An 18,230-nucleotide genomic window follows, 5' to 3' on the forward strand; every position below is an offset into this window, starting at 1 on the left:
ATATGGCTCCGCGTACCAACCTGTGGCACACATGCCATAGGTTCACCATCACGGTCCCAGATCATCCAAGTCCAAAAACACAAGCGAATTCCTGGAATCTTTGCATTCAGACAACGCCATCAATAGGCACAAAGAGATAGACCTGCATACATTTCAAAAGAGACAATCAAAAAGCTGAAAGATCACAATGTCACCTCACCAGCAATCAAAACCAGATAAGCAGCAACTACACTAGACCAACAATCAAACAGTAAACAATATCCCAATCAAGGAACTACTAACTGACACAAACAAACAAGCAGTAAACAGCCTAATCAAGGAACTACCAAGAACACTTCTGCCAACCCTGGCAGGACAAGCCACTTGTACATAAAAAGAGAGAAAACCGCATTTGCTTCTAGTACTAATGCTGTTACTTAATGAGACAACCAGGCATTGAGAGTACTAAGGACCCCACAGTTCAACTACTGCCTGTAGACAATATCTTTATCTATTGGTGAATTCTTTCTGAGAGATTTAGAACTTTGGGAAGCAAGTTTTTAAACAATCTGGAACAGTCAGAGATCAAACAAGGGCCTTTTACAGACATGGAGAAGGCCATGGACGCCCAAGAAAATAGACTGTGATTATCACCTCCAATGTGAAAATAATACCCTTCTACATATCTGAAAGGAGGACGTGTATTTTTGGAATTCTCAATCCAGAAATACTTCAGGCTCATTTCCCACGTGTCCATCCATCACCTAGAAAACAAAGTTTTGCTAATGGTACAGAAGCAATTTGCAAGGAGTTCAGGACTGATGACCTACATAATGAGGAAATGCTAACAGGACAAGTTTGAACCATTGGAGGAAGAGAGAAAAGTCTTCTGCTTCTCCTCACAATGACAATCTAATCCTCAAATATAGTTTCTGATTGTGCCAGGACCATGCTGTTCACAATTAAAATAAAATGTAATAAAAAATAGTTCTGGTCTTTTAATGAGCAATTTTCAAATGACAAAACCTCTGGATTAATCAAAGCCTCTAATTATATTTTATGCATGAAGAAAGAAAAAAAAAGATTACACAGGGGAGGGAAACCAAGGGGAAAAAAACCCCACATTTGGCTAATTTCTTTGTTTCAAGTCTTGATTTTTAGTATTTCTATCTTTTTATCTGTCTCTTAAAACTGACCACCCTGCTCATCTGCTTAGAAGTAAACCTCATTGAGTTAAAAAGGGCCCCTTCCTTAGCAACCGAACTGTCTGTAATCACCTTTCAATTATCTTGGCTGTGTTGCTCATCAAGTTAAGAGATTCACTCTGGAAGGGGACTTTTGCTCAGTCACGGGGATGCTTGAGGAATTGATTTTTTTTAAATAAATTCTATTACAATCAGCATCTTCTCCATTAAGGAATTGAGCTCTCCACCAGCTTTTGCAATTCCTGCATTTTCCAAGGTAACTTTCTTAAAGCTGCAGTGTATCTGTTCTACTCGTGTCTGATCTGCTCTATGGCTATGGAGGAGGAGTGAAATTCAGCAGGTTCTGACAGGTTCTGGAACAGACATTTTGAGTTGTTCGGAGAACTGGCAAATGCCATCTCTGGCTGGCCCTGCGCCCATCTATTTTCTGCCTCCTGAGTCCTAGCTGATCAGTAGGAAATGAGGATTTTGCAGTATCCTTCCCCTGGAGTGGGGAGGGAATGGGGATTTTGCAGTATCCTTCCCCTGCCATGCCCACCAAGCCACGTCCACAGAACCGGTAGTAAAAAAAAATTGAATTTCACCACTGTTATGGAGTCAGAACTTCAGGACCAGAGGTGGTATTCAGCCGGTTTGGACCGGTTCGCCACAACTGGTAGCGGAAATCATGGGGCTACCCACTCCGGCTCTATGCTGTCCTATTTAGGCATGTTTTTGAGACCAGATGCATGCATGGAAGGCTCGTGCATGAGCAGAGTGCATGTGTGAAAGGCTGGGTGCATGCATGGAGGTGGCACGAGTGCCTATGTAGCAAGTGGGTTCAGGACCCACCATTGACACTGGAATTGAAAATTGTTGTTTTTTCTCCAGCGTAATGCATAATCAGTTACACATGTTGTGTATTTGTTATACAGTATAATACACAATCTGTATCCATAAATTTCTCTTAAAAGAAAAATGCTTTCTGCTTCTTCCACATCTACCTGGATACCTGTAGATGTTCTTTCTGCTCAGAGCTGTGATGAAGGATTAGCCCACGCTGGGTTCTGTTTCCTGATATACCTTTTCCTTCTCGATTTCTGTTTGTCAGATCCTACTCTTCCTTTTCCAACCGTCCTACCGTTGTTTTGAATTATCTCCATCCTGAGGATAATTATGCATGTTCTTAGCCTGATTATAATTAAAGTCAGTGCGGATAGTAATTGGCCTATTCAGAAAAGCAGTTTGTTTCCTTGCTGTTTTTCATAAGGAGGGATCCTTAAGAAAACTTATAATTGTAGTTTGGGCTGTCATCTTCTCTTTAAAGGATAGATCATTTTTCACCATATGGCATTCCCCAATATTTCTTGGAATTGAACCCAGAGAGTCTCTGAAAGAGGAAAAATGAAACAATCAAGATAGCTGCTGCAAATTATGTGATTGACATCTTACCACCACCACCCCAAGCATTGCAAAAGGATTTCTGGTGCGACTTTGATCACACCACATTTTTAACCCTAAAGTATTTATTAATTTATAAAGACAAGGTATTTTTAAAAAATAATAATAAAATGTAAAAATGTATATTGTGATGCCCATTAAAAGAGGATTAAGCATAAATCACACAACCATGTTGCCTTCTTTGACACAACCCTGCAAAGTGCCCTGCTTGAACCTGACAAGGTGGCTCAGTGGCTAAGACACTGAGCTTATTGAGCAGAAGGTCGGCAGTTCAGCTGTTGGAATCCCCAGCACCGCATAATGGAGTGAGCTCCTGTTACTTGTCTAAGCTTCTACCAACCTAGCAGTTCAAAAGCATGTTAAAATGCAAATAGAAAAATAGGAACCACCTTTGGTGGGAAAGTATCAGCATTCCGTGCATCTTCAGCATTTAGACATGCCTGCCACATGACCACGGAGACGTCTTGGACAGCATTGGTTCTTCGTTGGGAACAACTAGCACATATGTGCGAGGGGAATCTTTGCCTTTACCTGAACCTGTCTTGAGTTCTGGATCTCCAGCAAACATAGGCCATAATCTGGGACTCAGTTTCTTTAGGTTTTCAGACATGTTTTTCAGACAGAGATGCAGGAAACTGGTATGTGGGCTCCTACATTTCAACAGGCAAATCATATGAAATTTCTTGATTGATAGACCCATGGGGTCTCTGCCTTGGACAGACATGGCTTAAGACTAAAACCTCTGTTCTCCCCTGAGCTGAAACCAAGAGATTTGCAACATCCATTCTTGTGACAGGCAGACAGTAATTGGCCTCTGAGCAGGCCAGTCTGGAATTAATAAGATCTTCCACTAACCCTGAATCCAGCAATTCACTCTGGCTGCTCTGTTTTAGGCTGGAGAAAATACCGTATTTTTCAGAGTATAAGATACTCCGAAGTATAATATACACCTAGCTTTTGGGGAGGAAAACGGGGGGGGGGGGGAAATATCTGCCTCTGCCTCCCAGCAATTTGCCTCCTTGCAACAAATAGTACAGACAATATACACTGTTTGTAGTGTTACATTTCAGACTATACTTGTACAGATGCTGTTAAAATTGATGTGCTTTCTGGAAGTATAGTTATTCTCTGCTATTTAAAAGAAGATACAATAGTACTGGGCCTCTTCAGATCAAGTATTTATTTTTAAAAGCTTAGTCATTTTGTTAAGCTCGCTAGAACAATAATAAAGCAGTCTTTTAAAAATAAGTAATAATTTGAACATTCTATAGGCATTTACAGTTATTGACTTACTTCCTTGCAGAAAACAGCCTGATTAGAACAAGAAAAAAAAAATCTGTCTCTGCCTCCTAGCAATTTGCCACGTGGTGCAAACAGCAAGTTTCACTTTCAATTTCTCCCGATCATCAACTGTTTCAGGCTGCAGGGATTATTATAGCCTATTGCAGCTCCCGCAAACCTCATTTTCCCCATTTGCTGCAAGGAGGTAAATTGCTTTACATGGCTTTGAGTATTGGTAGTCATGACATCACTGGCACTGGGGATTTTCACCCACTTGTTCCTAAGTTAGCAACCTAGAAATGGTTGTTTTGGCATCAATGAAGAATGTCATGGTTATCATGATTTAAAAAACCATCTTTTGAGCTAGTACTTGGAATTGACAACCAAGCAGCGGAAATGGATTGTAAATGGATTTTCCCTGTCCCCTTTCTATAGCCTAAAGATTGATATTATTGCCCCATTAGAAAGATAAATGCATGGCACATTTTACTCAATGGATTGAGGACTTGATTGTGCTTGTCACCTATGAACAAACTGCCTATAGATGTACATTTTGTATGGACAAATATAAAATATGGGCCTTGTTTATACAAAATACAGTAGGTTAAAATAATAGTTATATCAGTGTATTATACATATGTATTTGAATAATAATTGCATTAAATCATTACCTGTGGAATTGTCTGTGAAGATTTTCAATAATCCAGGTCATGGTTGCCCCAAAGGTGCTTTTCAAAAGGCAACTGGACTTCTTTAGAAACTGGACTTTTCAAAAAACTAACCTTTTGAAGAGCTCCTTTGGGATTTCTCTAGAATTGTAACTGTTTGTTGGGTGAAAGAAGCAAGAATGGCATGTGAAATTACTTAAGAGTCGTTTCTTTGATTGTTCTTTACCTATCGGCAGAATCTTGTCAGACTACAGCAATTATATGTATAACTATAGATATATTCTGTGAACTGCTGTGAAGTGCTAGGGAGAAACCTAACTGCTTCCTGCTAATCAAACTTTCCAGGTTCTGCTGCCTCTATGCCCTCTGGGAGGCAGCCTGTTCCTTCTGGGAATCCAGACTACGTTCCCCTACATTTTTACTGTTCATTAATGTACTTTCTTCTTTGTTATATTTTACTTTATTTTTAAATGCATTTTGCTTGTTCCTTTTTCTTTTATATTGTCTGTACTTTTAGCTGTGCATGTTGCTTTTGTTCTTTTTGTTTTTGTCACTATTTCAAAAACAATAAAATAATAAAGATAGAATTTTGTACCAGGGTTCTTCACGTTCTTTAACATATCCTTGGCTTTATTAACATATCCTTGGCTTTATTAACATATCTTTGACTTTATTAACATCCTTGACTTCCTGTAGATTTCGCTATTGTAATCTAAAATGGTTGCATGTAGCTTTTCCAGATAGTGGAGCATTTCTTGCTCCACAAAATTCTAATGGAATTGGGTGCTTAGCCTAAGAAAGCAAGACTAAAAGTGTCAGGAAATTAATGTTCAGGTTGTGTTTTTCCCCCCCAGAAAACCCCAGAGAATCCTGTTTTGATCCAGGTCTGATTAAGAATGGGACTCGAGCTGGAAGTGAGCTGAAACTGGGCTCCACAATCACATATTACTGTGACAGTGGTTATGTGATTGAAGGGGTATCCACTGTGACATGTGTCATGGGAGGAGATGGGAAACCTGTGTGGAATAAGCCAAGGCCCATGTGTACAGGTAAGTTGGAGGTCTTCTGAATTCAAGTAGAACATCACTCTTCTTCTGATACAAATACTCACAAACGATAGAGGAGAACTGAACTTACAAGTGAAATTATGGGAGTTGTAGAGTGGCTAGAAAAACTTTCTTTTTTTGAAAAAAAAATCTCTTTTCCATTTCAAAAATGTTTTGTTTTCCCATGTATGATATCCTATAGGCCAACAGTCTCATTATCCAGGGCATTCCTTGAAACTCTCCACCATTTGAAATCAAATTCTGTTGAACAATCATTCACTAGGGTTTTATTACTCCCAGTGTATAATGCAGCATAAGTTATAAAAAATGTATTAGGCACAGGTTCTGCTTAAGATGCATTCTTCAGTATGCCTGCTGCTTATTGCCCATTGAATTAATAGAGTATTCTGGGCCAGCAATTTAGGGAAGAAAAAGGAGGTAATCATCAAAAGCTAATCGCATTTTTCCTTTTTCCTTGTTTTAGCACCATGTGGAGGTCAGTACACAGGATCGGATGGCGTTGTCCTGTCCCCCAATTATCCTCAGAACTACACCAGTGGACAAGTGTGCCTGTATTTCATCATTGTGCCCAAAGATTATGGTATATCCCTATTGTTCATGCCCTGTGATCCTTTTCTGGTTGTAGTGTTGTAGTGTTTCCTAATGGTACCCAACAGAATGGTGCAAATCGTAGCTGAGAGTACAGGGCTTTTCAAGAGTCTACACCAAATTTGCCAGGTGAAAAATTATGTGGATGACTTCTCTCTCAATTTATCCTGCAGACAGGAAAAGTCTAAAATCATTTCTCAAGGGTAGGTTTATTCCTTAGAACCAGTTTAGGATAGTGGTTAAGACACCAGACTCGAAGCTGGGAGACCATGAGTTATTTTTAATTTCATTTTTATTTTGTTTGGTTTGTCAAACATGTATAAGATAACAGGTATAAGTGTGGACATGAACAAGGGAAATGAGTACAAATAAATGTGGACAGTAGGACAGGGATGGTAGGCGCGCCCCCTTTACGGACCGCTTAGGAAAGGGGTGAGGTCCAGGGTAGACAGTTTAAGGTTGAAGTTATGGGGGTTTGAGGATGTATTAGGTGAACCAATATCTGAAGTTCCAAAGACTTTAGCTGACACAAATGCTTTTGTGCATGCATTTGCCTAAAGCCTTCTTGAAGGTGCTTAGACTGGTGACCATCCTCATGTCTGGTGGGGAAAAAATATTGGATCATCCCTTCTCATGGTTATACTTTTTAGATATGGGGAGAGAATTCCTAACATCTCCACACATACACCTAGAGAATACCGGATTGTGAATCCAGTTCTAAATTAACAATTTGCCTGGAATTTAAATTCTTTTGAGGGACGCGGTGGCTCAGTGGCTAAGACGCTGACCTTGTTAATTAGAAAGGTTGGCATTTTGGCGGTTCGAATCCCTAGCGCCACATAACAGAGTGAGCTCCCATTACTTGTCCCAGCTTCTGCCAACCTAACAGTTCAAAACCATGTAAAAATGCAAGTAGAAAAATAGGAACCAATTTGGTGGGAAGGTAACAGTATTCCGTGCACCTTGGGCATTTAATCATGCCAGCCAGATGACCATGGAAATGTCTTCAGACAGCGCTGGCTCTTTGGCTTTGAATTGGAGATGAGCACCGCCTCTTAGAGTCGGGAACAACTAATACATATGCGCAAGGGGAACCTTTACCTTTACTAAGGTCTTCTTTATGTCTTTCTTGATTTTCTTGCTAGACGTTGCACTGAAAGACTGAATAAGAGGGTTTTTTTTCCCTATAGACTGTGAATTATGTATATGCCATTAAAGAATTTTACAGCTTCAAGGAACTTTAGTGCTTTGGCATAAAACTGCATAGAAATCAGTACCACAAATGTTTTTGATACATGGCTGTATGTTTCCTCTCCTATGCCTTAATATTGTTTATGGCTATTCAATATGTTACTAGCTAAAGATCCATTAGCTTCAGTAACAGTGGAAAAATAGAGTCCTAGAGCTGGCAAGGGTCATTGAAATTTATTTATTTATTTGATTTAGTTTGTCAAACATGTAAAAGGTAACAGGTATAAGTATAAACATAAATATGAACACAGGAAATGGATATGAATAAATGGAGAGAGTAGGACAGGCATGCTGGTGCGCTTATGCACACCCCTTACAGACTTCTTAGGAATGGGGTGAAGTCAACAGTAGACAGTCTAAGATTAAAATTATGGGGGTTTGAGGATGTAACCACAGAGTCAGGTAGAGCATTCCAGGCATTGACCACTCTGTTGCTGAAGTTGTATTTTCTGCAATCGAGTTTGGAGCAGTTTATCCTGAGTTTGTATGTATTGTTTGCCCATGTATGGTTGAAGCTGTAGTAGTCATTGATAAGTAGGACATTCTAGTGGATAGTTTTGTGTACTACGCTTAGATCAGACCGTAGGCAGCATACTTTTATGTTCTCCAAGCCCAAAATGTCAAGCCTGGTAGCATAGGGTATTCTGTTGCGAGCAGAGGAGTGGAGTACTCTTCTCATGAAACACCTCTGGACTCTCTCAATTGTATTAATATCCGATATACAGTGTGGATTCCAGGCAGACGAGCTGTATTCGAGAACTGGTCTAGCAAAGGTTTTGTATGCTCTAGTTTGCAGTATAATATTACTGGAGAAGACGCTTCACGGGATTAGGTTGACAACTCTTAATGCCTTTTTGGCAATGCTGTTACAGTGTCCTGATCAATGGAGAAATCCAAATTAATACACACACACCAAAGGTGAAAGTCAATCTTTTGAACATATATGAACACATCTAATTGAAGTACAGCCCTCCACGCCCTGGATCATTGCTCCCATTGCCAAATTTCTCTTACTGTCAAAAAGAATTTTTCCCCTAGCATTCAGCAAGAATGATCCTTTATATGATAAATTTGATATCTGTTTTATGGAAAAAAAAACCTCTATTAGCATTTGAGTGTCCTTGAGTCTCTTTTTGTAGAGCTAAAGTGAAATCTAAGTTTTAAAAATTAAGAGATGAAATATGCAGTATTTTTTAAACCTGCAAAGGATCATAGGCTCAGTCTTTCACAGCTTGCAAATTTTCTCCTCCTATTCCCAGGTATGAAATGTATTACAATGTCACAATTAAAATCTGGCAGGGCTATCACAGAGCAGGAAAAAAATCTGTCAATGCCAACTTTGTCTCACTGATTACCATTTGGCCATTCTCAGTAATGAGCAATCAGTGTGTCTTTTTAAAAATTATTATTTTTTTCCATATTATTTATGTCTTGCTTGCTACTTGTAGGAAAATCCCAAAACAGGAATATAGCTCATTTTAAAAAGAATTGCAATTAAACATAAATAATTCAGTTTCAAACGCATGTCCCGCCATCTCCCATTGGCTGGAACCATAAATTCATATGACTCAAGGTCAAACATGCTGTGATTCAGAATCAAATAAAACGAGACCCAGAAAATGCAGCTCTACCTATTAAACCTATAAACCAATGGAATGGATGAATATGCTAGTGTTATGCTGTAGCCAAACCGATCCAAAGTGGAATAAGCTTGGATCCAAGTCAAAGTTTACCTTCACATCTGTATATTTCGAATACTTCCTGTGTTCATCCTTTCCCTCTTTGAATTGCTGAAGATACCAACAGGGCAAGCAAAGGTAGAGCTTCAGAAATAGAATAACAGCAGATAATATCCCAAATTGGTCCATTGCCCACAACACATTGAAGTTGTCAATGTTTCAAATGGTCTTCCTGATTAGAAGGATGAAACCTCCAGGGTTTTAAACCACTGCATTAATAGAATGGCTAAGGGAGTCTTTCACAATCATACTTGATTCAGTATATAAGTGGCCCATATTGAGTTGGAGGTATTCAAAAATTCTGCAAAACTCCAGGAAAAGAAACTCTAGCAAAAGAAATTCTTGAAAAAGAGTCCTCCAAATTTAAGCCAGTTTCCTCTTCTTCCCCTCACTGCTTCATCCCTCCTCATACATCCCTCTTTACCTGATCATGGGGACCAAATGTTGATAGGGTAGGGCAGGGCAGGGCAGGACAGGACAGGACAGGACAGGACAGGACAGGGCGGAATAGAATAGAATACAATAGAATGGAATGGAATAGAATGGAATAGAATGTAGAATAGAGTACAGTAGAATAGGAATGGAATAGAATAGAATAGAATAGAATAGAATTCTTTATTGGCCAAGTGTGATTGGATACACAAGGAATTTGTCTTTGGTGCATAGGCTCCCAGTGTACATAAAAAGGCAAGATACATTTGTCAAGAATCATAAGGTGCAACACTTAATGATAATCATAGGGTACAAATAAGCAATGAGGAAACAATCAGTATCAATATAAATCTGAAGGATACAAGCAACAAAGTTACAGTCATGCAGTCATAAGTGGGAGGAGATGGGTGATAGGAACGATGAGAATATTAAGCATATTAGTCCATGTTGAAATGGAATTTGGAAAACGGATTAAATTCATATATACCCGCTAACTTCAGCATTTGGTCAAATACATACATAAAGTGAGATATCATACAGAATAAAAGTATATCACACAGAAGAAGGCCAGGGTATGTTCTGATCACAGGAAGTAGGTTTATAATAATCATTTTAATTCACTGAAGATGCATATTGTTTGAATCTTAGGAAAAAGCTCTGTAACAGCAATTTGACAGCTGAACCAGTAACCCAGACAGCTGGCAGATTGCCTTTCAATATGCTTGGAAATTCTGGGAGTTTCAGTCCACATATCTGAGCTTGGGAAAAGCTGATCTGTTATAGGATGCTGGACAAGTGGCATATAAATTTAATAAATAAAACAAATAAATTACAGGGATGCTTTAAATGGGATTACAGAACTGGTCAGAGAGTTGGAGTCAGTGCATTAATAAAAGAGAAAGGTAAAGATTCCCTTCGAACATGTGTGCTAGTCGTTCCCAACTCTAGGGGGCGGTGCTCATCTCCATTTCAAAGTCAGCATGTGGCCAGCATCACTAAATGCCGAAGGTGCACAGAATGCTGTTTCCTTCCCACCAAAGGTGGTGCCTATTTTTCTACTTGCATTTTTTACGTGCTTTTGAACTGCTAGGTTGGCAGAAGCTGGGACACGTAACAGAAGCTCAATCCATTACGCAGCGCTAGGGATTCAAACTGCCAAATTGCCAACCTTTCTGATCAACAAGCTCAGTGTCTTAGCCACTGAGCCACTGTGTCCCTCAGTGCATTAATAGCCCCCTTTAAACATCCTGGGGCTCCAGCATCTTTACACATCTCTCACTTCCATTTTAGCTTCAGCTTGCAAAGGCACCAAGTTAGTCTTATAGAAAGTGATGGTCAATATGTGCACCTTCTCCTATGCTTAAATGCCACACCTTTCTTTCTTTCTTTCTTTCCCATTGATAGTGGTATTTGGCCAGTTCGCCTTCTTCCAGACAGCCCTCCATGACATCATTGAAGTACATGATGGTCCAAACCAACATTCTCGCCTCCTCAGCTCTCTCTCTGGTTCTCATACAGGTGAGGTTCTGCCTCTTTCTTTCCTCCTGTGGGTAAGATGTCCTAAGAGATGTCCATCAAACACTGTAGGCATACCTTGATTGTGGAATTGTTAAAGGATCGTGCTATGTATGTTCAACTATGCATTCCCTCCCACCCTTTCCTGCTTTGATATCAGTTCTGTGATGGCTATTTGAGTATACTCTTTGTGATCGCTTAAGATGTTTAGCCGTGGCGATTTCCAGCTCAACCCACAGGGAAAAGGGAAGTTATCCCACCATTGTTCACATAATTTTAGGGGCGGTGTTATTTATAGAGAAAGGAAACTGAGTAAAAACAGATCTCGTTTTCAGTTTGACAACTATAATTCATGTCCTGACCACCAATTTGTGAATCTACTCTAAAATGCTGTACATGGGGCTACAAATGGACATATTCTGGTAGCTGTAGCTGATCCTGAATGTAGCAGTGAGACTGCTCAGAAGTCAGGGGTAAAATCCAGCATGTTCTGACAGGTTCTAGAGAACCAGTAGTGGAAATTTTGAGTAGTTTGGAGAACTGGCAAATGGGTCCCAGAGTGGGGTGGGAATGGAGATTTTGCAGTATCCTTCCCCTGCCATGCCCGCCAAGCCACACCACGCCCACCAAGCCATGCCTACAGAACTGGTAGTAAAAAATTTTTTTGAATTTCACCATTGTCCTAAATCAATAGGCTGTATATAAATGTTCTTAATAAATAAGAAATAAATAATAAACTGCAGCTGATAGGTATCCCAGACTGATCTTGGCTTTGTTTAGGCAAACTTTCAAAGTTGACTGGGAAGAAGGCAAATATAAATGTCTCAGGCTAATGTTGCAAGATCCAATCTGGGTCGATTGCTGAGACCAGAAGTTCAGTCTTCTGAGCTTTTGGACTTACGCTGGAGCCCACCTTTAGGGAACCATTCTCTATCAGAATGTGTGCTTTGGGCTATTCTATGCATAGAATTTATGTGGAGTCTGGTTGTGTGTAGCTTTTTAGTTGCTGATCGAGGTGTTGTTGGCCAGCTATTAAATTGTTGTCTGTTGTTTCCTTGTGCTGCCGAGTCCTTGGCTCCTGACAAGTTGGTGGTAAATCAGCACTCTATTGACTGACAAGGGAACCATTTCCCAGGCTTCAGTCATTTCCCTGGCCATTTTTGTTCCTGCTCGATCAACAATTTTAGTAGCCACAAAATTGAATGTATGTCCTTGTTCGTTGCAATGTGTGGCTTCCAAGGAGTTCTAATCTTCTCATCTGACCGCTCACGTGTTCTTGCAATCTGGTGGTTAGTCTCCTCCCCATCTATCCTACATAGTCACAGGGGCAATCCGTGCAGAGGATCTGGTAGATTACATTAGAAGTACCTCCCATCTTCAAGCAATCTTTGCAATGCATTTGTCCTCATGTGGCAGCCTCTGGACTGTGTACGATGGTCACTTGCAGATCTCAGAAGTTGTGTTCTGCTGCTTCTGAAATGTTCTTGATTATGATAGGGAAGGACCAATGTAATAATGCCTATATGATTCTAACAATAACGTCATCAGAGGCAATGAAACAGGCAATGATGGGAAAAAGATATTCCTTTTGTGGAAAGCCTTCCCCCAAAGTCTCAATAGATGCCCACCTTTTGGCCTTTTTGGCCACAGGAATAGACGTTTTTTATTCTCCCAGGTATTGTCCAAAACCTTTTAGTGAGTTGAGGTCATTTGCTTTCATTTTAATCTATTTCTTACTTTCATTTCAAGTTTGTATTGCTTTTAAACTTATTTGCTTTCTTTTGGTGTTTTTTTTGTGTGTGTGTGTGCTATATTTTCTCACAAATCAACATTTTTACTTTCCTGGAACTTAATTTACTTAATTTGCAGGTGTGCCATTCATAAAGAGTAGGTGGTAATGTGGTCTAGTAAAGAAGTTTCTTATTTTATTGCATTTTGCTGAAGGTCGTTTTTTTCCTTCCATCCTAGGTGAATCATTGCCTCTGGCTACCACCAACCAAATACTGATCAAATTCAGTGCCAAAGGGCAGGCCACAGCCAAAGGTTTCCATTTTGTCTATCAAGGTAGGTGAGGAGTCTGGAAATAACTCTGCTGACTGTGACAGTCAAATAAAAATAGAGCATAAGCACTCCAGAAATAATAGGAAAGATTGGGGCCTGAAGTTTTCTCAATGGATAATATGCCATACTGCAATTTATAGTGACTTTAAATGCAAAGTCAGAACTCCTCTGGGCTCAGACATAAAATCTTATTGCACCATTTTTTCCCCTTTTGTTCCTCACCTTCTCCTGACATTCACTTGTTTACGCAGTGCATGTTATGTGGAAAAAAAACACGAATTTTGCTAAGCAGAGTTTGTGTCAGTGTATAATCAGAATGTAGGCAATGTATGGTAGAATTGAGATGGAAATTCAATGGAAGAGGAATGGAATCAAAAATTCCAAATATCAACTTGGCCAGTTCGCTTGGTATAAGAACTCAGCAGGATAATTTTATTATAAACTCATTTAGTTTGGTATTCTTTTAAAAAATGCTGTAAGAATCTATCTATACTCCTGATTTGTAAAATTATAACCTTTGTAATATAAATAAGAAACTACAGAGTTCTCAAAACAAATGGAAACTATTTGACTATATACCACTTCATAGTGCTTTTACAATCTTCTCTAAGTGGTTTACAGAGTCAGCATATTGCCCCCACAACATTCTGGGTCCTTATTTTACCCACCTTGGAAGGATGGAAGGCTGAGTCAACCCTGAGCCAGTGAGATTTGAATTGCCAAACTGCAGCTAGCAGGCAGCTGAAGTAGCCTGCAGTACTGCACTCTAACCACTGCGCCAGCTCAGGAAATCTTTCTAGCAACCAACAATTGCAAGAATTGTGGGTACAGATCTAGGTCTGCATTGAAATTGTTCCCTCATCACAGTCTCTCTTAGAGTTGAAAGTGGCCACCTCCCTTAGCACACACCAACTTCTTGATGTCTACATTTTGATCCGATAACAGCAATACTGGCAGTGCTTAGAAGGGGAACAAACCAATTTCCATCACCATCTTTATTTTCAAAGACGTTGATAGCCACCAAATGATAAGCAGGGATGAAGGGAGGATTAGCAAGTAATATTGAGGTCAGTAGATGTTGATCCATGTTTATGTCATACACTGAAGCCATCTTATGAGTGAGCCAGCATCTTCTCCTGAGAGCCATGTGGTAAGAGCAGATGGTCAAAATTTTAAGTAGGAAAAAGATTACACACTCCAAAGCTAGGAGACATTCTAGCATCAAATTAAAGATGAGTCAAATTAGAAGAACAGAATAGCGCCTTCTTCCGGCTGTATGAGCTACCCATTGCTTATCACTTGTTCATATATCTTCAAAACGCAGACTGGATGATCATACGTCAAAGATGTTGGGGCTGATTGTGAGAGATGGTACCAATGGAAGGGGTGCTTGGTCTGATGGATTACAGTGAAGTAGGAGGCAGTTTCCCAGGAAGGAGGGAGAACATTCCAGAAAGTGGGGGGTGGGGGGAGAGGCATACAGCACCACACCCTCATGGATAGGATACAGAGCATAAGGATAGCCACCGCCTGTATATTCATATAGCTTTAGTCTGGCAAGGATCTGTCTATTGTATGTAAGTAAGTACTACTTTTCAGTAAAGTAGAGTTGAAAACTCCAGATAGACTACATGAGTTGAGATGTTCCTTCCAGTTCTGTGGTTCTGTGATTCCCATGTACCCCACATGAACTGACAGTGAGATCTTGTGCAAAGAAAGCAAAGTCAATGATGCTCAGCTCTAAACCTCTAAACAAGAAAGCACTTTGGCAAGTTCCAAATGTCAGCAACCACCCTAGTGACCATAGCTGCATTATTTGTTTGTTTTTTTCAAGTGGAAAATATCCAGAGACTCACACACACACACACACACACACACACACACACACACTTACTTTCCCTCCTAAATAAACTGCCTTTGTGAGTACATGCAATGTGCCTGCTTGGTTCCCCATCAAAAGCCCCTCTTGAAATGCTACTTTTAGATTCTTCGAACAAGCTTTACTTTTTCATAGATTTCTGTTCCCCGGGATGTTTTTCAAAGGCTTCAATAAGGAAACTCCTAATTAATGACACATCTGGTGTGTGTGATGTTCTCCAGAGGGGATAAGAAAAAAAGGCACTTGAGAGTCCTTCTCCACAAGGACCTCAGCCTCAGAGTTGCCCCTTGGAAGTGTAGGGGAGTTTGATTTAGGGCAAAGTATGAGCCACCACAGAGAAACTCAGCTTGGATTTCTTTTGATGCTTTGTCTGCCTAATCAGAGATCCATTCAGTCCTCACTCAGCCTGTTTTGGAGAACCTATTTTGATAGCATTTTTTAATGATTTAACTAGACACTGAAGAAGTCAAATGAGAGTTTCCTTCTTCCCGCCTAAGTGTAATTGCAAGCCCCCACCCCTACGGTTCTTGCTGATTGCCTCTCTATAAAAAATCGCAATGCAAACAGGCATTTCCTACTTCTTATGCCTGACTTTCTTTTTAAAAAAATATTTTTATTAAACAGTTTTTTTTTAAAAGACATTTTTTTTGCAATTTCCTTCTGTACAACATTTCCACCTTGGTATGCATCCATCGTAAATGCACTTCTACCCCTTTATTTCAGTTTCTCTTTGTCTATACATATGATACTATTATGTACGTTCCTTAATTTACAATCCTTAATTATGTAACATTTCCATTTATACATATTTGTTCATCTCTACCTATATATTGCTAATTTCTAACTCCTGTGTCTTCTTCATTTAGCCTTTCCTTAAGCTTTACACCTGTCCTCTGGCCATTTGTACCACTCATTCCATACCATATAATATTCCGTTTCCTCCTTTTCTTTTATTTCTTTTGTAAGTTTGTCCATCTCTGCACACTCTAACACTTTCATTATAACATTCTCCCCTGATGGTATATTATTATTCCTCCAATTTTGTGCCTGACTTCCTTAAGCTCACATCAGATTCATCTCAATGTCATCCAACTGGTTTTCCCATTCTTTACAATGCACAGGACAGGTATCACTTTGGCTTGAGCATACAGATACTCCCCAAATTACAACCATTCCTTTAGGTAGTGTTCAAGGTTATGACAGCACTGAAAAAAGTGACTTATGATCAGCCCTCACACTGGTGACCATTTCAGATCATATCCTGTGATCAAAATTTGGGCACCTGGCAACTGGTATGTATTTATGATGTTTGCAGTGTCCTAGTATCACATGATTGCCATAACTAGCTTCCAACAAGCAAAGTCAATGGGAGGAAACCAAATTCACTTAATGGTTGCAGGATTCACTTACCAACTGCAGCAATTTGCTTAACAGCCATGACAAAAAAGACTATGAAATTAGGTGTGACTCACTTAACAACTGCTTTGCTTAGCAAGGGAAATTGTGGCCCCAATTTTGGTTTTAAGTTGAAGACTACCTGTCTTCATGCAAGGTAGTGGTTGCAGAACAAAAAAAATCCCTTGGTTTTTGATTTTGGAATAAGACAGTATCACGTGGACATGATCTCAGAAATCTCTAAGTGGACTGTATTATAGTGGAAGATAACACAGATTGCTTCAGATCCAGAAAGAACAACTTGAATTGTCTTTGCTTTTCTCTGCTTTTGTCTTAGAGTCACAAATGTAATCTGTCCTGAACTCAACCTATCTTCCGGCCAACAGAAATATTGGCCAAGGGGATTATTTTGTTTTTTGATTTGTTTTGTTTTGTTTTTAAGTAACTGCATAGCAAACAACTGAAGGTAAAAACAGATTGTGCATCATTGTCTCTGCAAACAGCCAGAAATTGAGTCCAGCCAAGAAGTAACAGCAGTGGATTATTATTTTTTTGAAAACCACTTATAAATAATAAAGCAGCAGCAAAGACACACTTCTTAGGTTGCTGATTTGAAAGGAAGGGAGAAACAGCTAGTAAATGCTCCATAAGGCAACATCTACACTTGAGCACATATGTGTCACTGTGTCACCTGTCCACAAAGACTCTTTCATTAGATGCATCATTAGGTAATTATTGCCAGATCCGATTAATCCTGTGTTATGGCCATTCTGACCAAAGTGATACCTTTCTAAACCATCCTGTAATCTTTGGTTAATTGAGTGACACAGAAGACCCCATTCTACAATGAGTGAAAAGTTCACAAAATGCCTTCTTCTTGACAAGGGATAAAAAATGCACCCTAACCAACTGGAGGGTGGGGGGGAGGTAGCATAATATTACTTGCAAGAAAATCACTATATTTACTAACTATAGGGAATTATATATAATGGAAGTTGCCTGGACCAGGAGTAGTTGTTTCCAAATGAACCTACTTATGATTTCTAACTTATGTCCCTCTACACAAAGAACTAGTCCAAATAATATAAGAATGTGCTTGAAATTCTCCCTCTCTCTCTCTCTCTGTCTCTCACACACATGCACTCATACATACACACACACACACACACACACACACACACACAAGTGTTCTCTCTGCAGCAACAGCATTAAACTAAAACCTTATTGACTACTGCAATTATGTTTTTTTCCTCTAAAAAAGAGTCCAATTTGGGAATCATATCACTCAAAACAGTACAAAATGCAGTTTTATCCTGAACTTGGGGTAAACTTTCAAAATGGGAATTTCATTTGGAGGTCAGAACAACTGAAATGCTTACTTTGAACTCTGAATATTTTCTCTGGAGAAACAAATGACTAACGGGCCCCAGGGATTTCTTACCCATCTATCCTTTCCATTGCCCCAAGCTTCAGCATCCCACCCCTTATCCACCTCATGGAGTTTTTTTGTGGCAAGATCAATCATTGTCTACTATCATCGGTGGCATAAGTGTGCAGTTAAATTGATGAATAGCAGTCAGGAAATAAAATAGACAGAGAGAATTTAATAAAATCTGGTAAAAAATATATTGGAACACTGCTATCATGTCTCCCCTACTCCTTCTTTTTAGTTTAATGAAAAGAAGGACTAGGGGAGATGTGATAGCAGTGTTCCAATATCTCAGGGGTTG

The 18,230-nt window shown here is 39.5% G+C and overlaps 1 protein-coding gene across 1 annotated transcript in view; it reads left to right on the plus strand.

Annotated features, from left to right (window-relative positions):
* Positions 1-18,230, plus strand: part of CSMD2 (CUB and Sushi multiple domains 2) — a 771,224-nt gene that overhangs the window by 596,864 nt on the left and 156,130 nt on the right. Inside the window, exons 30-33 of the mRNA XM_087728138.1 lie at positions 5,428-5,622; positions 6,104-6,220; positions 11,055-11,168; positions 13,134-13,229. Of these exons, the coding sequence (XP_087584264.1) occupies positions 5,428-5,622; positions 6,104-6,220; positions 11,055-11,168; positions 13,134-13,229 (522 nt within the window). The remainder of the gene's footprint in view (positions 1-5,427; positions 5,623-6,103; positions 6,221-11,054; positions 11,169-13,133; positions 13,230-18,230) is intronic.

Source organism: Thamnophis sirtalis, unplaced genomic scaffold (genome assembly GCF_051295495.1).
Source record: "Thamnophis sirtalis isolate CommonGarterSnake01/CBP01778 unplaced genomic scaffold, rThaSir2_p1.2 scaffold_13, whole genome shotgun sequence".
NCBI classification, from domain to species: Eukaryota; Metazoa; Chordata; class Lepidosauria; order Squamata; family Natricidae; genus Thamnophis; species Thamnophis sirtalis.